At 41.7% G+C, this 23,577-nt stretch overlaps 1 protein-coding gene across 3 annotated transcripts in view; it reads right to left on the bottom strand.

Annotated features, from left to right (window-relative positions):
- LOC115141366 (zinc finger protein 236-like) overlaps window positions 1–23,577 on the bottom strand; it is a 98,877-nt gene that overhangs the window by 65,384 nt on the left and 9,916 nt on the right. For all 3 annotated transcript variants that reach the window (XM_065000142.1, XM_029680155.2, XM_029680156.2), the window contains exons 6-10: window positions 17,015–17,187; window positions 13,765–13,887; window positions 13,410–13,583; window positions 10,926–11,103; window positions 10,071–10,343 (exon numbers count right to left, since the gene is read on the bottom strand). In XM_065000142.1, the coding sequence (XP_064856214.1) occupies window positions 10,071–10,343; window positions 10,926–11,103; window positions 13,410–13,583; window positions 13,765–13,887; window positions 17,015–17,187 (921 nt within the window). The remainder of the gene's footprint in view (window positions 1–10,070; window positions 10,344–10,925; window positions 11,104–13,409; window positions 13,584–13,764; window positions 13,888–17,014; window positions 17,188–23,577) is intronic.

Raw genomic sequence — 23,577 nt, 5'->3', positions numbered from 1 at the left:
GAGCAATTTCCAAAATGCCTGAAGGTACCACGTTCATCTGTACAAACAATAGTACACAAGTATAAACACCATGGGACCACGCAGCCGTCATACCGCTCAGGAAGGAGACAAGTTCTGTCTCCTAGAGATTAAAGTAATTTGGTGCGAAAAGTGCAAATCAATCCCAGAACAACAGCAAAATACCTTGTGAAGATGCTGGAGGAAACTAAAGTATTTATATGAGAGTATAGATACAGTGGGGCAAAAAAGTATTTAGTCAGCCACCAATTGTGCAAGTTCTCCCACTTAAAAAGATGAGAGAGGCCTGTAATTTTCATCATAGGTACACTTCAACTATGACAGACAAAATGAGAATGAAAAAATCCAGAAAAATCACATTGTACGATTTTAATGAATTTATTTGCAAATTATGGTGAACGAGTAAAACGAGTCCTATTTCGACATAACCCGAAAGGCCGCTCAGCAAGGAAGAAGCCACTGCTCCAAAACCGCCATTAAAAAGCCAGACTACGGTTTGCAACTGCACATGGGGATAAAGATCGTACTTTTTGGAGAAATGTCCTCTGGTCTGATGAAAAAATATATATAACTGTTTGGCCATAATGACCATTGTTAAGTTTGGAGGAAAAATGGGGAGGCTTGCAAGCCGAAGAACACCATCCCAACCGTGAAGCACGGGGGGTGGCAGCATCATGTTGTGGGGGTGCTTTGCTGCAGGAGGGACTGGTGCACTTCACAAAATAGATGGCATCATGATATGGGAATATTATGTGGATATATTGAAGCAACATCTCAAGACATCAGTCAGGAAGTTCAAGCTTGGTCGCAAATGGGTCTTCCAAATGGACAATGACCCCAAGCATACTTCCAAAGTTGTGGCAAAATGGCTTAAGGACAACAATGTCAAGGTATTGGAGTGGCCATCACAAAGCCCTGACCTCAATCCTATAGAAAATTTGTGGGCAGAACTGTACGAGCAAGGATGCCTACAAACCTCAGTTACACCAGCTCTGTCAGGAGGAATGGGCCAAAATTCACCCAACTTATTGTGGGGAGCTTGTGGAAGGCTACCTGAAACGTTTAACCCAAGTTAAACGATTTAAAGGCAATGCTACCAAATACTAAATGAGTATGTAAACTTCTGACCCACTGGGAATGTGATGAAATAAATAAAAGATTAAATAAATAATTCTCTCTACTATTATTCTGACATTTCACATTCTTAAAATAAAGTGGTGATCCTAACTGACAGGGAAGTTTTACTAGGATTAAATGTCAGGAATTGTGAAAAACTGAGTTTAAATGTATTTTGCTAAGGTGTATGTAAACTTCCAACTTCAACTGTAACAGGCGGTGTCAGAGGAAAGCCCATAAAATTGTCAGACTCCAGTCACCCAAGTCATAGACTGTTTTCTCTGCTACCGTATGGCAAGCGGTACCAGAGCGTCAAGTCTAGGACCAAAAGGCTCCTTAACCTCATAGGACTCTAGGGGCAGTATTTCATTTTTGGATAAAAAGACGTGCCCGTTTTAAGCGCAATATTTTGTCACGAAAAGATGCTCGACTATGCATGGAATTGATAGCTTTGGAAAGAAAACACTCTGACGTTTCCAGAACTGCAAAGATTTTCACTGTGAGTGCCCTAGAACAAAACCTTCAGGCAAAACCAAGATGTTTCAGCAACCAGGAAATGAACAGGATTTCCGAAGCTACGTTTTCCATGATCTCCTTATATGGCTGTGAATGCGACAGGAATGAACGGACCCTTTCTATCGTTTCCCCAAGGGGTCTGGAGCATTGTGACGTATTTGCAGGCATATCATTGGAAGATTGACCATAAGAGACTACAATTGCCAAGTGTCCGCACGGTGTCCTGCGTGGAAATTGGTGCGCAAAACTCAGCTACTGGTATTTTTCCATGCGATTCTGAGAAGAAAGCATGCTTCCACGAACGGCATTTCAATGAAGAGATATATGACAAAACACCTTGAGGATTGATTCAAACAACGTTTGCCATGTTTCAGTCGATATTATGGAGTTAATTCGGAAAAAAGTTTGACGTGTAGGTGACTGAATTTTCGGTTAGTTTCGGTAGCCAAATGCATAGTAACAAAACGGAGCGATTTGTCCTACACGTCCTAAACTGGACATCTGCTACAGTGCCTTGCGAAAGTATTCGGCCCCCTTGAACTTTGCGACCTTTTGCCACATTTCAGGCTTCAAACATAAAGATATAAAACTGTATTTTTGGTGAAGAATCAACAACAAGTGGGACACAATCATGAAGTGGAACGACATTTATTGGATATTTCAAACTTTTTTAACAAATCAAAAACTGAAAAATTGGGCGTGCAAAATTATTCAGCCCCTTTACTTTCAGTGCAGCAAACTCTCTCCAGAAGTTCAGTTAGGATCTCTGAATGATCCAATGTTGACCTAAATGACTAATGATGATAAATACAATCCACTTGTGTGTAATCAAGTCTCTGTATAAATGCACCTGCACTGTGATAGTCTCAGAGGTCCGTTAAAAGCGCAGAGAGCATCATGAAGAACAAGGGACACACTAGGCAGGTCAGAGATACTGTTATAAAGAAGTTTAAAGCCAAATTTGGATACAAAAAGATTTCCCAAGCTTTAAACATTCCAAGGAGCACTGTGCAAGCAATAATATTGAAATGGAAGGAGTATCAGACCACTGCAAATCTACCAAGACCTGGCCGTCCCTCTAAACTTTCAGCTCATACAAGGAGAAGACTGATCAGAGATGCAGCCAAGAGGCCCATGATCACTCTGGATGAACTGCAGAGATCTACAGCTGAGGTGGGAGACTCTGTCCATAGGACAACAATCAGTTGTATATTGCACAAATCTGGCCTTTATGGAAGAGTGGCAAGAAGAAAGCCATTTCTTAAAGATATCCATAAAAAGTGTTGTTTAAAGTTTGCCACAAGCCACCTGGGAGACACACCAAACATGTGGAAGAAGGTGCTCTGGTCAGATGAAACCAAAATTGAACTTTTTGGCAACAATGCAAAACGTTATGTGTGGCGTAAAAGCAACACAGCTCATCACCCTGAACACACCATCCCCACTGTCAAACATGGTGGTGGTGGCAGCATCATGGTTTGGGCCTGCTTTTCTTCAGCAGGGACAGGGAAGATGGTTAAAATTGATGGGAAGATGGATGGAGCCAAATACAGGACCATTCTGGAAGAAAACCTGATGGAGTCTGCAAAAGACCTGAGACTGGGAGGGAGATTTGTCTTCCAACAAGAGAATGATCCAAAACATAAAGCAAAATCTACAATGGAATGGTTCAAAAATAAACATATCCAGGTGTTAGAATGGACAAGTCAAAGTCCAGACCTGAATCCAATCGAGAATCTGTGGAAAGAACTGAAAACTGCTGTTCACAAATGCTCTCCATCCAACCTCACTGAGCTCGAGCTGTTTTCTCGATGCAAAACTGATAGAGACATACCCTAAGCGACTTACAGCTGTAATCGCAGCAAAAGGTGGCGCTACAAAGTATTAACTTAAGGGGGCTGAATAATTTTGCACGCCCAATTTTTCAGTTTTTGATTTGTTAAAAAAGTTTGAAATATCCAATAAATGTCGTTCCACTTCATGATTGTGTCCCACTTGTAGTTGATTCTTCACAAAAAAATACAGTTTTATATCTTTATGTTTGAAGCCTGAAATGTGGCAAAAGGTCGCAAAGTTCAAGGGGGCCGAATACTTTCGCAAGGCACTGTATGTAACTGAGAGTCTCCTCATTGAAACATCTGAAGTTCTTCAAAGGTAAATTATTTTATTTGATTCCTTTGCTGGTTTTTGTGAATATGTTGCGTGCTAAATGCTACGCTAAATGCTAAGCTAGCTATCAACACTCTTACACAAATGATTGATTTTCTCTGGTTCAAAAGCATATTTTGAAAATCTGAGATGACAGTGTTGTTAAGAAAAGGATAAGCTTGAGAGCAGGCATATTTATTTCATTTCATTTGCGATTTTTAGAAATCGCTAACGTTGCGTTATGGTAATGAGCTTGAGGCTGTAGTCACGATACCGCATACGGGATGGGGCGGACTATGAGGTTAAAAGCTTCTACCCCCAAGCCATAAGACTGCTGATCAATTAATCAAATGGCCACCAGACTATTTACATTGACACCCCCCCTTCCCCTCCATTTGTTTTGTACACTGCTGCTACTCGCTGTTTATTATCTATGCATAGTCACTTCACCCCTACATGTACAAATGACCTCAACTAACCTGTACCCCCGCACACTGGCACGGTATCGGTACCCCCTGTATATAGCCTCGTTATTGTTATTTTATTCTGTTACTTTTTATTTTTTACTTGAGTTTATTTGGTAAAACATTTCTTAACTCTTCTTGAACTGCACTGTTGGTTAAGGGGTTGTAAGTAATCATTTCACGGTAAGGTCTACACTTGTTGTATTCAGCGCAAATAAAGTTTGTTTTGATCCCTTTATCTTTGTAGTGACACACCATTCAACATGTAATTAATAACTTCAAAGGGTTATATAATCAAATGCTTTTTTGTTTTTTTTTACCCATCGACCAATACGTGCCCTTCTTTGCAAGGCATTGAAAAACTTCCCTGGTCTTTGTGGCTGAATCTGTTTTTCAAATCATATTTATTTGTCACATACATATGGTTAGCAGATGTTAATGCGAGTGTAGCGAAATGCTTGTGCTTCTAGTTCCGACAATGCAGTAATATAACCAACGAGTAATCTAACCTAACAATTCCAAAACTACTACCTTATACACACAAGTGTAAAGGGATAAAGAATATGTACATAAAGATATATGAATGAGTGATGGTACAGAACGGCATAGGCAAGATGCAGTAGATGGTATCGAGTACAGTATATACATATGAGATGAGTAATGTAGGGTATGTAGACAAAGTGGCATCGTTTAAAGTGGCTAGTGATACATGTATTACATAAAGATGCAGTAGATGATATAGGGTACAGTATATACATATACATATGAGATGAGTAATGTAGGGTATGTAAACATTAAGTAGCATTGTTTAAAGTGGCTAGTGATATTTTACATCAATTTCCATTATTAAAGTGTCTGGAGTTGAGTCAGTGTGTTGGCAGCAGCCACTCAATGTTAGTGGTGGATGTTTAACAGTCTGATGGCCTTGAGATAGAAGCTGTTTTTCAGTCTCTCGGTCCCTGCTTTGATGCACCTGTACTGACCTCGCCTTCTGGATGATAGCGGGGTGAACAGGCAGTGGCTCGGGTGGTTGTTGTCCTTGATGATCTTTACGGCCTTCCTGTGACATCGGGTGGTGTAGGTGTCCTGGAGGGCAGGTAGTTTGCCCCCGGGGATGCGTTGTGCAGACATCACTACCCTCTGGAGAGCCTTACGGTTGTGGGCGGAGCAATTGCCGTATCAGGCGGTGATACAGCCCGACAGGACGCTCTCGATTGTGCATCTGTATAAGTTTGTGAGTGCTTTTGGTGACAAGCCAAATTTCTTCAGCGTCCTGAGGTTGAAGAGGCGCTGCTGCGCCTTCTTCACGACTGTCTGTGTGGGTGAACCAATTCAGTTTGTCCGTGATGTGTACGCCGAGACACTTAACTTATTTTCCTGACACCACACTCCGAGGGCCCTCACCTCCTCCCTGTAGGCCGTCTCGTCGTTGTTGGTAATCAAGCCTACCACTGTAGTGTCGTCCGCAAACTTGATGATTTGAGTTGGAGGCGTGCATGGCCACTGATCGACTAAGAGTAGGGCTGTTGCGGTGACTGTATTATCTCCACACCGGTGGTCTCGAGTCATGAAGGCAGTCAAATCCCACATAACCATTTAGTCACGGTAATTAGGCTTCTCCAAGCTCTGATGCTGCTGATGGTCATTAGCAGCCTGCCAAACTTGCTAACTGACTGGTACTCAGCACTCTATTGTCCCTCTAATCACTCTGACATCAATGCAAATTTAATCGAAACAAACGCTTCATGAGAGCCCATGAGCTCATGTTGCGCAACAGTTCTGTAGGCTATGCAATTGCGTGAGAAAACAGAGTGATGGCCTATATTAAAAGAGGATCCCATCAGCTTTCTATAGGCTAGGCCTACTATTTTAATTTCTCAACTTTCCTAATATTAAGCAAATATCAAGCACATTGCTTATCTTTACAACAGGAGTATAGCCTACCTGGCTGGCATGAAAATTAACCACAAGAAAATCCTCCATTCGTTATTTAACTGTAGAGATATTTTTTCCCATGCCCCTGTTTTGGGGCATGATAATGGTCCATTCTAAATCATATTCCACACACATATTATTTAGTATATGTAAATACAAGATTAAATCAAGAATAGTCTGATGGGTGTCAATATTAGCATATCACATGTGAATGATATATTATCACTTATGAATGATGCCCCAGCGTAAGGCAAGAAACAATGCCTTTTTTTGTGCAACTTTTTCTAATGAAAATCGCACACCTCATGTAGCCTAGCCCATAGGCCTATATGTTTTGATAAGGTTTGTATCACAACTAAAGTGGCCAAATAACTTAAATAACTTTAAGGTGACTTAAAATGAAGCACATTAATCTGCTTGGCATGGGGTGTAGAACCTTACATAAGCAATGCAAGTTTCAACTTTGGGGAAGATCATTTTCACCACAAAAAAATGTTGCCTTTATAATAAAAAGGCATTACATGCATATTTGCATTTGCATTTGATAATGGTGATGTCCCCGCTAATGGAAGATTTGCGCATATAGCCTACAACTGCGTGCGCATTGCTGAGCTTATAATGTGAAGAAATAGCCAAATAGCTTATCAACATTTAAAGCTAAACGTTCTGATCTGTTGCTTCAGCCTCATTGAGTAAAACAGTTTTTTTATGCTAGTGGTTATATTAATTTGGGATCTATTGTGTCCCAAAACTGTCCCAGACTATGTATGGAATATTTACTTCTCGCACAGAATAGTTCAACTTGTCTTATAGGGGATAGTAGATTGACATAGGCTAGTGCTTTTGCTGTTCGTTAGGTCTACTCATCTTGTTGACAGACAAAAGTTTGGACACAGCTACTCATTCAAGTTTTTTTTTTGTTTTTTTACTATTGTCTACATGGTAGAAACTATGAAACTATGAAACAACACATATGGAATCATGTAGTAACCAAAAAAAGTGTTTGCACATTCCTGGCATTCTCTCAACCAGCTTCATGCATTGTAAAAATGAATTTGTGGAATTTCTTTCCTTCTTAATGTGTTTGATCAGTTGTGTTGTGACATGGTAGGGGTGGTATACAGAATATAGCCCTATTTGATGAAAGACCAAGTCCATATTATGGCAAAAAACAGCTAAAATAAGCGAAGAGAAACGACAGTCCATCATTCCTTTAAGAAATGAAGGTCAGTCAATCCGGAAAATTTAAGAACTTTGAACGTTTCTTCGCAAAAACCATCAAGCTATGATGAAACTGGCTATCATGAGGTCTGCCACAGGAATGAAAGACCCAGCGTTACCTCTGCTGCAGAGGATAAGTTCATTAAAGTTACCAGCCTCAGAAATTGCAGCCCAATTAAATGCTTCACAGAGTTCAAGTAACAGACATCTCAACATCAACTGTTCAGAGGAGACCGCGTTAACCCTTCATGTTCGAATTGGTGCAAAGAAACCACTATTAAAGGACACCAATAAGAGGAAGAGACTTGCTTGGGCCAAGAAACACAATCAATGGTCATTAGACCAGTGGAAATATGTCCTTTGGTCTTACGAGCACAAATTTGCAACCCCCATGTCGTTGTGAGACGTAGAGTAGGTGAACTGATGATCTCCGCATGTGTGGTTCCCACCGTGAAGCATGGAGAAGGTGGTGTGGGGGTGCTTTGCTGGTGACAATGTCAGTGATTTATTTAAAAATCACAGCACACTTAACCAGCATGGCTACCACAGCATTCTGCAGCGATACGCCATCCCATCTGGTTTGCGCTTAGTGGGACTATCATTTGTTTTTCAACAGGACAATGACCCAAAACACACTTCCAGGCTGTGTAAGGGCTATTTGACCAATAAAAGTGATGGAGTGCTGCATCAGATGACTTGGCCTCCACAATCACCTGACCTCAATCTAATTGAGATGGTTTGGGAGAAGTTGGACCGCAGAGTGAAGGAAAAGCTGCCAACAAGTGCTCAGCATATGTAGGAACTCCTTCAAGACTGTTGGAAAAACAATCCAGGTGAAGCTGGTTGAGAGAATGCCAAACGTGTGCAATGCTGTCATCAAGGCAAAGTTTGGCTACTTTGAAGAAGCTAAAATCTCAAAACTATTTTGATTTGTTTAACACTTTTTTGGTTACAACATGATTCCATGTGTTATTTCATAGTTTTGATGTCTTCACTATTATTATACAATGTTGAAAATAGTAAAAACAAAAGAAAAACCCTTCAATGTGTCAACTTTTGACTGGTACTGTAAATGTGGACAGTTCTTCCAATATCTTCAATATGCATCTCGGAATTGGATAAGAACGTGCGCAGTTGCGTCCCCGATGTGTCTGTCTTCACTTGTAGTCTGTGAGAACGACCCGATCACGTGATGGAGAGCCGTGTGAGTGAGAGGTGATTCGGAGCAGGCAGCACTCAGGGAGAAGGGCCGCAAAGGGCAGGGATTTTTTTAGGGTGCATTATGGCCACACAAAGACATTATCAAGTGCTTCTCAAATTTTGAATGAGAGACTGAGGGCGTGTACGGCCTGCGCTAAAAAAACAAAGCAGAGCTCATTCCTTTCAAACTAGTTTTTTCAAATCATCATTAGTCACATCACGCAGCCTTACAATGTATTAACATCAACACATATAGCCCAACGTCTGTAGAACAACTAAAGTTGAATTAATAACTCTAAATTAAGTATATAGGAGTACCTACCCGTATCTCTTTGTTAACTGCTCAACACAGAATAGCTATTTTATTCAGCTTTGTTTAATTAGATTCTTCACACTATAAAATAATGACAAAGAATTCAAAGCAAATCTTGTCTGCTAAATGAACGAGTGTAGCCCACAGCCACATGGCATAGCCAGATCAGGATCTAACGTAAGGACATCTCAAAGTATGCCGTCCTTTTCTTTTGAAATAAACTACATTTTCTTCATATCATGTTTCTTTAGACCTGTCTAAAATAAATAATGTATTTATTGTGAAGGTGTAGGCTATATTACATGGATTTATTAGACTTTTTAAAATGTAGATGATCAAAAGGGCTGCATCAGTGGCTTGTAGGCTGTGTGGAAGCCAGGAGATGCTGAATGTGTTTATGTTAATTAACGGTCAATTACCGTGAGACCGACAGTTATTTGCTTGACAATCACCGGCTGACAAAATTTTGTCGCCTCCACAGCCCTAACTAAGAAACCTGATAATTGTATGTGTGGGGTACACAGATTAGGTAGTCATTCAAAAATCATGTCAATCACTATTATTGCACACAGAGAGTCCATGCAACTTATTATTTAACATTTTTACTCCTGAACTTATTTAGGCTTTCCATAACAAAGGGGTTGAATAGTTATTGAATGAAGACATTTCAGCTTTTAATGAATGTATAAACATCTCTAAACATAATTCAACTTTGATATTATGGGATATATTGTTTGTAGACCAGTGAAACAAAATCTCAATTTAATCCATTTTAAATTCAGGCTGTGTCAAGAGGTGTGAATATTTTCTGAAGGCACTGTAATTAATACACAAAAAAACAAGAGGACAAATAGGACAAATTAATAAAAGAAAATAGGACTTTTTCCCCCTTATAAGTCTAATAAATCCATGTAATCAAGTTAAATCGTCAAAACCAGATTATGACACCAACGTTAATCATAATAAATCTTAATCACAAATTCAGAATTATGTACAAAAGCAACCTTCCTGCAAACCTGACAACACAGTCACATGCATGACCATTATGGAGTGGTATAGGTGCCAACAGGAACTAAATGTGTATCTACGAATACAATCAAAATATCACTCCATAATAACAACACAATAATATCACTCACCTGTATGTAGGCGCATGTGGACTTTCCTGCTTCCCGACGTGGAGAAGCACTTCATGCAGCACTGGCACTCGAAGGCCTTGATGCCTGTGTGCGTCTTCATGTGGGCAGTAAGGGTGCTCTTGACGGCAAAGGCGCGAAAGCACTGCTTGCACTTGAAGGGCTTCTCGTGTGTATGGATGCGGATGTGGCGCACCAGGTCGCTGGGCTTCTTGAACTCCTTGTTGCAGTAAGGGCAGCTGTGCCACCGCACGCCGTTCTCCTCCCTGATGGAGCCTAGGGGAAGGGGGGACAGAAATAGGTGACATGGGTTGTGTTCTACTAGGCATCAAACGGAAGAAAATGGACTGAAACAGGGAGAGACTACCTGGATCTGTCCAATAACAACCATTCATTTTTGTGTTATGTTTCAAAACGTTTTGTTATAGGGTGCCCTCATGGATACGACACTGGTCCCACATGAGATGAGCAGGCACAGAGCTGAGACCAAATACACTTAAATTCAGGGAATCAATTGAAACTCTCAATATATAGCGCATTTGGAAAGTATTCAGACCCCTTGACTTTTTCCACATTTTGTTATATTACAGCCTTATTCAACAATTATTTAAATTTCGCTTTGTCATTATTGGGTATTGATGAGGAAAAACATTTTATTTAACCCATTTTAGAATAAGGCTAATATCACAATGTGGAAAAAGGGAAGGGGTCTGAATATTTTCCGAATGCACTGTGTGCAATATACCTGTTTATGGTCAATGGACATTTAATGAGCAAGTACATTTATGGAGTTGAAATGGAACTGAGAGACGGTGACATGCACAAGCACACATGGATGTTATTTGGGGTATGCCCTACCTGGCATCTGTACAGGTTTTCTGAAGATACTTTTCTTCTCCTTCTTGGTGGTTTTGTCCTGGCCTGGTAACTTCTTACTGTCAGGTAAAGCCCCCTCGGAGGCATGGCTCTGAGTCTGTCTGGCCACTCCGTTGATCTGGGACTGAACCACGCTCAACCCACTGTTCTCCAGGGCTTGCTGTGTGGGTTCAGGGGTGACAGGGTTTAACAAAAACTGTGACTAATACTATGTATCAGTACATTTTCCCGTCCATAGTATTGGGCAATACTGTGCTGTATGCCGAGCTAGGCTTCATGACACTAGGGATTAACATCGGTAACCGGGATCCCGGGACTGTCCTGGGCCCACTCTTTACATTTCCCAAAAAAAGGGAAATTACAACACTTTCCCCCAATGTCGCACTAATGCAATTCCCCGAAATACACAACACGCGCAGCAGCAGATAGGCAAAAAATAGAATAGCACATTATCCAAACAGGTTGTTGCATAGAATCCTTTAGCCTAGCGTATTTACTTCACACAAAGTCATCACAAATTCAAAGCACACGCATAATTGACACGGCCAGACTGCACACGAGACCCGAATGGAGTTCTCATCAGAAGCATAACTGAAAGTTCGATCCCGGTCCGGCCCAAGCCTGGTGAGCTGAAGCCCAAGCCTGGTCCCACATTTAAATGAGCCAGAAACCGTTTCCCATTCAAAACCAAGTTGAAAACCAAGATATGCCAGGGTTCTCACAAAATAAGATTGCCGCTGTGCCACTATTTAAAGATTTCACAGCAAGTGAAACTGACATTTAGTAATGACACAGTAACTTTGATCGCCAATGACATTGTTGTGAATTGCAAAATCATGTTCCTCAATTCATTCAGCAGTAGGCCTAGGCCATCTCGACACAGAGCACACACAGAGTGCACCCCGAGCAGGCTATAGCGTTGTCGAATAATACCAACTTTGCAATTGCAGTCAAACAAAAGTAAATTGAGCAAAATTGCTAAACTTGCTAGATAACCTCCTACGAATGACAGAACATCTCCCATTTGGCTAAATCTAGATGATTATGCAGATCGCAGATCAGTTCATGAATAACGGGGAGATGAAGAGAGGAAATTGTTTAAATATCAAGGTATCTTATATATTTTTTATCTATGTTTAAAAGTAAAATATCCATATCTACTCCCACCGTTTGTTGATCACACATTCTCTACCGAAGCTCTCATAATGGGCAGCAATATGAGACAGCGCAGAGAAGTGGGTGAACTGTTATAGCTGTATTTTGACATGCAAAGGCCAGATGTGCTTTGATAATCCAACCCCGGGATTACAGAATAAAGTCAGGATTTTTCATACGAGACAGGAGTGAGGATTTTGGGTTTCAGTGGAATTGGGACGATAGGAAGATAGTAGCCTTATATAGAGCCTAGGCTACGTAAGATAATAGATAACTAATACACTTGATTTAGGCTACATTATTTCATGCTAAATGTTTCTGATCAGTGAACGAATAAATGCTTCCACTTGTCCAGCCAGAGATCAATTAACCAAATATACAGACAGACAAACAAACAAAATCACATTGATTGATTATGAGACAAGTCCCATGCTTTTGGACGGGAGTAAGACAGGCTACTACGCAAGTGAAGAGCAAAATCCACTTGTATAACATGCTAGTAAAATGTTCTGATCAGCTAATATAATGAGCAAACTAGTATAAAGATGATCATTAGCACTCACCTCAATTTAGCTAACATTTCCCCAGTTTAATTGTTACCAAATATCCAAATGGAGATTCACTGAGAAAGAAAGAAATCCCCCACGCTTGTCTCAAAGCAGTGCGATGGCTTGTCCCAATCAAAACAGTGCCCGAAATGATCACCTAGGTGACCACACACACACGACTATTGCTTTAAATTAGTATAAAAGGTTGGATATTTTCATCATTCAGTCCAAGCAAGAATTTGATACATGCCTTCAATTGCATTAGCCTACTTTATTTTTAATATTTTCATCATTCAGTTGATCATAACTAAGGTGAGTTTTTCTCTCTGTGCTTTTTCTAGGGCCAATGGCTGTTTCCCTGTCTCCTCACTCCGCTGCCGTCCACCTCTGCCGCGTTGTTCTCAACACCAGTTAAAATCAATATAACCTACTGTTTTCTAGAAATCAGTACCAGAAGTCCTCACAAGAATAGTAGACTAAAATTAGTAGATTCAGAGAAATTCTAACATTTTGCCAGTCCTCACTTGTAAAAAGGCTATTTTAGGCTTAGGGGTTAAGTTTAAGGTAAGCGTTACAATTAGGGTTAAGGTTAGGGTAAGGTTTAGGGAAAATAGGACTTTGAATTGGTCCCCAAAAAGTTCTCTCAAGTATAGTAAGACAGCTGTGTATGTACATGTACGCGTGAGTGAGTGCTTTCGTGTGTCTGTGCGTGTACGCTTTTGCGCATGTGTATCTACGTGTATTCCTGTGTTATGGTTCCCACCTGTAGGATGTCCTGGTTGATGGCTGTCTCCAAGGTGATGGTCTGTTCTTGGGTCTGTGACTGGGTCCCCTCCCCTGTCACCTGCTCTGACAGCTCTAGGAGCTGCTGGATCACGTCAGTCACCACCTCGCTGCCCTCTGACCCCGCCACTCCCTGACCCGACTCCTCTACCTCCTACGGGACAGCGAGGGAGGGTGTGAAGTTGGAGAGAATGAGAAGAGAAAAGGGAATACTGAGAATGGCAGAGGTGAGCTGATCTGAGCAGCGTAGAGCATTTTCCATCTTGTTTTGTTTTTTTGCAGTGCATCAGAGATGAGCGAATTTTTAAGGAAGCCTCACTCATGCACTCACTCACCTGTGTGTTGGCCGAGTCCTCGATGAGCAAGATGTGCATCTTGCTGATGTGAGCGTTGAGACTGCCCAGCTTTTTGAACACACAGCTACAGTCCATGCACGGGAACAGTGGTACTCCCGTAAGCTGAAGAGACACATATACAGGAAACAAAGTCAGTACACATACAACTGTGATTATCAATTAATATTAATGTGCTGTTAAAGGCCTAAATGCTTTCATTGGATATGATGCCATTGGGAATTAGCTGAAGTCTGCATTCTTAGTACATTTTTTATATTAAAAATAAATTATTTTGCATTTGGTAAAAACAATACAAAATGACCTAATACCATGTCATTATAATTTAATACCAACTACGATATACAGTACACTGAGTGTACAAAACATTTGGAACACCTTCCTAATATTGAGTTGCTCCTCCCACTTTTGCCCTCAGAACAGCCTCAATTCATTGGGGCATGGACTCTACAAGGTGTCGAAAGCACTCCACAGGGATGCTGGCCTATGTTGACTCCAATGCTTCCCACAGTTGTGTCAAGTTGCCTGTATTTCCTTTGGGTGGGTTCTTGATACACACAGGAAACTGAAAATAACTGCAACGCTGCTGGGTTTGACACTCAAACCAGTGCGCCTGGCACCTTTTTATTAGATTTTTTATTTATCCGTTAAATCCCAATGCCCCAGGGCAGTGAATGGGGACACTGCCCTGTGTAGGGTGCCATCTTTCGGACGGGACGTTAAACGGGTGTCCTGACTCTCTGAGGTCATTAAAGATCCCATGGCACTTATTGTAAGTGTAGGTGTGCCCCGGTGTCCTGGCTAAATTCCCAATCTGGCCCTCAAACCATTATGGTCACCTAATAATCCCCAGTTTACAATTGGCATGTCGTTGCTGTAAATGAGAAGGTGTTCTCAGTCAACTTAACTGGTTAAATAACGGATAAATAAATAAATAATAAATAAACTAGGCAAGTCAGTTAAGAATTTGTTCTTATTTACAATGACGGCCTAGGAACAGTGGGTTAACTGCCTTGTTCAGGGGCAGAACGACAGATTTTTACCCAACGCTCTAACCACTAGGCTACCTGCCACCCATTTTGTCCTGCCCATTCACCCTCTGAATGGCACACATACACAACCAATTGTTACAAGACTTAAAAATCCTTCTTTAACCCGTCTCCTCCCCTTCATCTACAATGATTGAAGTGGATTTAACAAGTGACAATAAGGGATCATAGCCTTCACCTGGATTCACCTAGTCAGTCCATGCCATGGAAAGAGCAGGTGTTCCTAACTGTATATATTATACATATTGTATCTTCAGCCAAGAGGGATATTACAAATATTCATCTTCTGATTATTTTAAAGGGCAATCTAATATAAGGCAGCGATTAGGATAGAGAACAATTTCATGCAAAAACTTTGGGGTAATCTAAAAACAGCCCCACTTCCCTGTCCATATTCAAGATGCTTCTGCTTATGAAATGTATTCCCACTCACATTTGACTTTAATATATTCATAAAGTCCGTTCATAAAGCCGAGGTCCTGACTGCCAGAGTATGTGGAGGAACACTCGTGAGAATCACATGCATTATTCAAAAATGTTGAACAGCTGCGGTTTGGGGCTTCAGGGGAGATTCAATCAACTCACTGCATCATTGTCAGTTAGCACTGACGGACAAAAAACGCTACGGACGCTCTTTAAAATCTCTTCCCCATTTGTAAAAAAAAATAATAATAATTTGACGGGCTCCGTAAAAAATGTTTGGTTGATAAAATTATCACATGTATTTGTTGTGAGGGGTGGGGAAAATTGAAAGGCTAGCTGATTAAGTTGGCCACTCAATAAAAAGGACAAAGCCTCACATTTGCATGTCCTCATTTGCACAGATGTAAGTAATGGTGACTAGCGGACACAAATATGATGAAAGTAGCACTCAGGTCCAGAAGAGTGTACATTCAGTCACTCACTCAAAACATCTGCCTATAAACACCAACTCCTAGACTGCAATCATCAACCAGAATTACCCTGAGACTGCTTTCCATTTAAGCTCATTATTTTCCCATGGAACGTCAAATACAGTGGGGAAAAAAAGTATTTAGTCAGCCACCAATTGTGCAAGTTCTCCCACTTAAAAAGATGAGAGAGGCCTGTAATTTTCATCATAGGTACACTTCAACTATGACAGACTAAATGAGGGAAAAAAATCCAGAAAATCACATTGTAGGATTTTTAATTAATTTATTTGCAAATTATGGTGGAAAATAAGTAAAGAAACCACTGTTACCTCTGTTGCAGTTCATTAGAGTTAACTGCACCTCAGATTGCAGCCCAAATAAATGCTTCACATTGTTACTTGAACTGACACATCTCAACATCAACTGTTCAGAGGAGACTGCGTGAATCAGGCTTTCATGTTCAAATTGCTGCAAAGAAACCACTACTAAAGGACACCAATAAGAAGAGACTTGCTTGGGCCAAGAAACACGAGCAATGGATATTAAACCGGTGGAAATCTATCCTTTGGTCTGATGAGTCCAACTTTGAGAGTTTTGGTGAGTAGGTGAACGGATGATTATTTAGAATTCAAGGCACACTTAACCAGCATGGCAACCACAGCATTCTGCAGCGATACACCATCCCATCTGGTTTGCGCTTAGTGGGACTATCACTTGTTTTTCAACAGGACAATGGCCGAAAACACATCAAGGCTGTGTAAGGGCTATTTGACCAATGAGAGTAATGGAGTGCTGCATCAGATGACATGGCGTCCACAATCCCCCGATCTCAACCCAATTGAGATGGATTGGGATGAGTTGGACCACAGAGTGAAGGAAAAGCAGCCAACAAGTGCTCAGCATATGTGGGAACTCCTTCAAGACTGTTGGAAAAACATTCCTCATGAAGCTGGTTGAGAGAATGCCAAGAGTGGGAAAAGGATGGCTATTTTGAAGAATATAAAATATACTTGGATTTGTTTTACACTTTTTTTTGGTTACTACACGATTCCATATGATTTATTTCATAGTTTTGATGTCTTCACTATTATTCAACAATGTAAAACACTAAAATGAGTAGGTGTGTCCAAACTTTTGAATGGTACTGTATATACACACATTACCTGTAGACACTAGCGGACAACTTTGGAGGATCAGACCGGTGAAAGTAACAAGAATTCCATCCAGCCTACTGATTAAAGACAAGGGCAACATAGATGTGCAAGGTGATGTAGTTAGTTGGTTGTTTACCTCAGAGTGCACTCTCTGGACGTGCGAGTGCAGGTTGCCCTTCTGCGAGAAGGAAGCGGGGCAAAAGATGCAGAGGTGGGGCTTCTCTCCCGTGTGCCTCACCATATGGGTCTGCAGCACCACTTTCTGGTTGAAGGCCTTGCTACAGTGGCTGCACTTGTACGGCCGCTCGCCTGGGTGGGAGAGGAGAGAGGATAGATGGGAGAGAGAACACAACTCAATACACCTGGGTGGTATAGATCAGTGGTTCTCAAATTGTATGTCGGCAGGTGTGGGAGGGGGCTGAATTGTTAAGAAACTCAGTCAGGCTTTCAACTTACTCTTGAAAGTTGTAATAGTAGAATCCACAAGATGCAATTGGGTATTGCATCATCAGTTTTCCTGTTGTCATGTCAGTTATTGCATACTTCAGAGAGCTATTTATTTATTTATTTATAAGAAATTTCAAGATCAATTAGCCCATGTCAGCTAATGTGTTTTTTCCCATAGATTTTGTTGTAATGTTTGAGTCACTTAAATAACACATGAATACACATTAGACATTGCAAAATTTATAGAATTGCAAGAAAATGTGCTTTTAAACTGAAAAATGTTCTCTGTACCCCATGACAAAATGTGAGGGAGAGAGAGGAAGGCAGAGAAAGAACTCGAAAGGGATAATCAATGAGGGGCTGTGCGTTCTCTGGAAAATAAAGCATGACGTGGAAGGTGTATTCCACAACACTTCCGCGGAGTTGCATTATTTGACAGAGAATGCATAGGGCCCTGAGGTGATTATCTACATGTATACCATGGCTATAAGTTTACTAGCTAGCTAGAGTAGTTGCCTTGGTAACCAAACAAATAGACTTGCTAGCTTAGCTAACTAAACCAATATCCTAGCTTGCTATTATGAAAATCGAATTGAACATTGCCAATGATATTTTCAATTGAGCTTTTGCTTTCAAAAGCAGCAAAAAAAAAATGTAAGAATGAACTTCATTACCATTGAATTATACCGTGCAATTATACTGTGCACTATAGGGAAATAATGCACGCCATTCAAGCCAATCAGAAACAAGTATTCAACAATCCGATGGTATAAAACTCGGTGGTTTGAGCCCTGAATTCTGATAGACCATATACCACAGGTATGGCAAAACATTTAGTTTTACTACTCTAATTACATTAGTAACCAGTTTATAATAGCAACAAGGCTGCTTGTGGGGGGGTTTGTGATATATAGCCAATTTCCCACGGCTAAGGGCTGCACTCCACGTTGCGTCGGGCATAAGAACAGCCCTTAACCGTGGTCATATACTACACCTCCTCTGACCTTATTGCTTAAGTATACCTCGTTGGTATGGAGAGAAAGAGAGGGAGAGAATGGTAAAGAGCTAACACACACTACTCAATACACCTGGGGGGTAGAGATACACCTGAGGGGTACAAAGGGAAAGGAGAGAGAGGACCTGACACACCAGTAAATAGACCCTTTCCCAGCATACAACACATTTTACTGGTGGAAGTTGAAGTGTTAATATAATGCAGTTGATTTGCGAGGACACAAACATTATATTAAGCAGAAAATTCATAAGAGCCTTAAATATCCAATTATAATCCAAAAGTACTGTGAAATGCACTCATAAGCAACATGTAAATAGAGGCTTTTTTTGCAGGCATTCTATTAGAACTCCCCCTATTCTGCCACCAACTTGCACGCATCGCCCTCATGTGGCAATGTTTGCAAACACAGAAAACGTGTCTATATCCCGCAGGAAAACTACTGCTTACATTTACATTTTAGTCCCGAGATGAGGAAGAGGATAATTTAAGATACTGTTTGAAGAGGTAGAGTTTCAGATGTTTTCGGAAGTTGGGCAGGGACTCTGCTGTCCTGGCTTCAGGCGGGAAGCTGGTTCCACCATTGGGGTGCCAGGACAGAGAAGAGCTTGGACTGTGCTGTGTGGGAGCTGCCCTCCCGTAGGGGTGGGAGGGCCAAGAGTCCTGAGGTGGCAGAACAGAGTGCTCGGGTTGGAGTGTAGGGCTTGAGCATAGCCTGAAGGTAGGGAGGGGCAGTTCCTCTTGCTGTTCTGTAGGTAAGCACCATGGTCTTGTCGTGGATGCGAGCTTCGACTGGAAGCCAGTGGAGTGTGTGGAGGAGCGAGGTTACATGAGAGAACTTGGGAAGGTAAAAACCAGGCAGGCTGTAGAATTATGGATATGTTGCAGGGATTTGATGGCACAAGCGGAGGCCAGCCAACAGCGAGTTGAAGTAATCCAGAAGGGAGAGGACAGTGCCTGGATTAGGACCTGCGCCGCTTCCTGTGTAAAGAGCAGCTCCATCTTGTCTAAGTTGAGCTTGAGGTGGTGGGCCGACATCCAAGTTGAGATATCTGCCAGGCATGCAGAGATGTCGTCACCTGGGTGTCAGAAATGGTGAAGGGGAAAAGTAGTTGAGTGTCATTCGCATAGCAATGATAGGAGAGACCATGTGAGGATATGACAGAGCCGAGTGACTTGGTATATAGAGAGAAGAGGAGAGGGCTGGGAGACACCAGTAGAGTACATGGTGCAGCCACAGATCCTCTCCACGTCACCTGGTAAAAGCGGCCTACCAGGTAGGATGCAATCCAAGAGTGTGCAGAACATGAGATGCCCAGCCCTGAGAGGGTGGAGAGGAGGATATGATGGTTCACGGTGTCGAAGGCAGGAGATTGTTCTTAACCTCCTAGACCTGAGGAGAGAGAGTCAGCTTTGGCAGTGAAGAGCCTCCGTGACACAGAGAAGAGCAGTCTTGGTTGAGTGAACCGTTGTGAAGCCTGACTGCTCAGGGAGATCTGAGTTTAGCTAAGCTGAGAAGCCCACAGGGACTAACCTGCCTTGCTTTAGACAATAAGGATGTGGAATCAGAGCAGAGGAGGATACTTAGCTGACGATACCGGCTTTAGTTTCAGATAGCTGACTGGAGCCCGCAGGCTGAGCTTGAAGCCCCATAGTTCCCCTTCAGCACGTCCGCTTAACGTGCTATTTGAGATTCAGAGCACAGGCCAACCATCTCCAGCACAGCATTAGTCATCCATCTAGCCCACAAATTAACATTAAGATGAGGTGGCATGGAGGGGCTCAGTGAGGAAGGATAGCTGAAGCTCTGAATGAACTGAGAGGAGTCTGGGTTGGGAGTCTGTGCTTAATGTGCACTTATCTCAGGTGATATTTCCAAAAGGAAAGCAGTAGGTGTATTGGCAAAGAATGGCAACTTCTGAAAATGTTAAGATTATTTCAAATCAAATGTATTGGTCACATACACATGGTTAGCAGAAATTTATGAGAGTGTGGCGAAATGCTTGTGGTTCTAGTTGACAGTGCAGTAATATCTGACAAGTAATCTAACAATTCCCCATTAACTACCTAATGCAAACAAATCTAAAAGGGAGGAATGGATATGTACACTACCGTTCAAAAGTTTGGGGTCACTTAGAAATGTCCTCGTTTTTGAAAGAAAAGCAATTTTTTTGTCCATTAATATAACATCAAATTGATCAGAAATACAGTGTAGACATTGATAATGTTGTAAATGACTATTGTAGCTGGAAACGGCTGATTTATGGAATATCTACACAAGCGTACAGATGCCCATTATCAGCAACCATCACTCCTGTGTTCCAATGACACGTTGTGTTAGCTAATCCAAGTTTATAATTTTAAAATGCTAAATGATCATTAGAAAACCCTTTTGCAAATATGTTAGCACAGCTGAAAACTGTTGTACTGATTAAAGCAGCAATAAAACTGGCCCCCTTTAGTCTAGTTGAATATCTGGAGCATCAGCATTTCTGGTTTTGATTAAAGGCTCCAAATGGCCAGAAACAGAGTACTTTCTTCTGAAACTCATCAGTCTATTCTAGTTCTGAGAAATGAAGGCTATTCCATGCGAGAAATTGCCAAGAAACTGAAGATCTCGTACAACTCCCTTCACAGAACAGCCCAAACTGGCTCTAACCAGAATAGAAGCAGTGGGAGGCCCCGGTGCACAACTGAGCAAGAGGACAAGTACATTAGTGTCTAGTTTGAGAAACAGACACCTCAAGTCCTCAACTGGCAGCTTCATTAAATAGTACCCGCAACACCAGTCTCAACGTCAACAGTAAAGAAATGACTCTGGGATGCTGGCCTTCTAGCCATGCTGGCCTTCTGTACAGACCTCGCCTTCTGGATGGTAGCGGGGTGAACAGACAGTGGCTTGGGAGGTTGTTGTCCTTGATTATCTTTTTGGCCTTCCTGTGACATCAGGTGCTGTAAGTGTCTTGGAGGGCAGGTAGTTTGTTCCCAGTGATGCGTTGTGCAGACCGCACAACCCTCTGGAGAGCCCTGCTGTTGAGGGGGGTGCAGTTGCCGTACCAGGCGGTGGAACAGCCCGACAGGATGCTCTCGATTGCGCATCTGTAAAAGTCTGTCAAGGTTTTAGGTGACAAGACAAATTTCTTCAGCCTCCTGAGGTTGAAGAGGCACTGTTGCCCCTTCACCACACTGTCTGTGTGGGTAGACCATTTCAGTTTGTCTGTGATGTGTACGCCGAGAAACTTAAACGTTCCACCTTCTCCACTATTGTCCCGTCTATGTGGTTAGGGGGTTGCTCCCTCTGCTGTTTCCTGAAATCCACGATCATCTCCTTTGTTTTGTTGACGTTGAGTGAGAGGTTGTTTTGCTGACACCACACTCCAAGTGCCCTCACCTCTTCCCTGTAGGCAGTCTCGCCGTTGTTGGTAATCAAGCCCAATACTGTGTTGTCTGCAAACTTGATGATTGTGTTGGAGGTGTGCATGCCCACGCAGTCATGGGTGAACAGGGAGTACATAAGGGTGAGTGAGCACCCTTGTGGAGCCCCAGTGTTGAGGAGCAGCGAAGCAGAAATGTTTCCCACCTCCACCACCTGGGGGCCGCCCATCACAAAGTCCAGGACCCAATTGCACAGCGCGGGGTTGAGACTAAAGGTCGGCCGATTAATTAGGGCCGATTTCAAGTTTTCATAACAATCGGAAATCTGTATTTTTGGACACCGATTTGGCCGATTTTTATTTTATTTTATTTTTTACACCTTTATTTAACTAGGCAAGTCCGTTAAGAACACGTTCTTATTTTCAATGACGGCCTAGGAACGGTGGGTTAACTGCCTTGTTCAGGGGCAGAACGACTGTCGTTGCTCCAACGTGAACCATAAATATTTAAATCAATACACAGAAGTATTTTTATTTTTTTGCAAATTTAGCTAAAAGAAATGCAGGTTAGCAGGCAATATTAACCAGGTGAAAATGTTTAACTTCTCTTGCGTTCATTGCACGCAGAGTCAGGGTATATGCAACAGTTTGGGCCGCCTGGCTCGTTCAGAACTAATTTGCCCGAATTTTACGTAATTATGACATAACATTGAAGGTTGTACAATGTAACAGCAATATTTAGACTTAGGGATGCCACCTATTAGATGAAATACGGAACGGTTCCGTATTTCACTGAAATAATAAACGTTTGGTTTTCGAAATGATAGTTTACGGATTCGACCATATTAATGACCAAAGGCTCGTATTTCTGTGTGTTATTATGTTATAATTAAGTCTATGATTTGATATTTGACAGAGCAGTCTGACTGAGCGGTGGTAGGCAGCAGCAGGCTCGTAAGCATTCATTCAAACAGCACTTTCGTGCGTTTTGCCAGCAGCTCTTCACTGTGCTTCAAGCATTGCGGTACTTATGACTTCAATCCTATCAACTCCCGAGATTAGGCTGGTGTAACCGATGTGAAATGGCTAGCTAGTTAGCGTGGTGCGCTAATAGCGTTTCAAACGTCACTCGCTCTGAGACTTGGAGTGGTTGTTCCCCTTGCTCTGCATGGGTAATGCTGCTTCGAGGGTGGCTGTTGTCGATGTGTTCCTGATTTGAGCCCAGGTAGCGGCGAGGAGAGGGACGGAAACTATACTGTTACACTGGCAATACTAAAGTGCCTATAAGAACATCTAATAGTCAAAGGTATATGGAATACAAATGGTATAGAGAGAAATAGTCCTATAAATACTATAACTACAACCTAAAACCTCTTACGTTGGAATATTGAAGTGTCATGTTAAAAGGAACCACCAGCTTTCACATGTTCTCATGTTCTGAGCAAGGAACTTAAACGTTAGCTTTTTTACATGGCACATATTGCACTTTTACTTTCTTCTCCAACACTTTATTTATGCATGTTTCATTATTTATTCGAGGCTAAATGGATTTTTATTGATGTATTATATTAAGTTAAAATAAGTGTTCATTCAGTATTGTTGTAATTGTCATTATTACAAATAAAAAAATAAAAAAATGGCCGATTAATCGGTATCGGCTTTTTTTGGTCCTCCAATAATTGCTATCGGTATCGGAGTTGAAAAATCATAATCGGTCGACCTCTAGTTGAAACCCAGGGCCTCCAGTTTAATGATGAGCTTGGAGGGTACTATGGTGTTAAATGCTGAGCTGTAGTCAGTAAACAGCATTCTTACATAGGTATTCCTCTCGTCCAGATGGGATAGGGCAGTGTGCAGTGTGATGGC

Source organism: Oncorhynchus nerka, linkage group LG14 (genome assembly GCF_034236695.1).
Source record: "Oncorhynchus nerka isolate Pitt River linkage group LG14, Oner_Uvic_2.0, whole genome shotgun sequence".
Classification (NCBI taxonomy): domain Eukaryota; kingdom Metazoa; phylum Chordata; class Actinopteri; order Salmoniformes; family Salmonidae; genus Oncorhynchus; species Oncorhynchus nerka.
The sequence above is the reverse complement of the archived record's forward strand: the minus strand, read 5'-3'. Positions and strand labels throughout refer to the sequence as shown.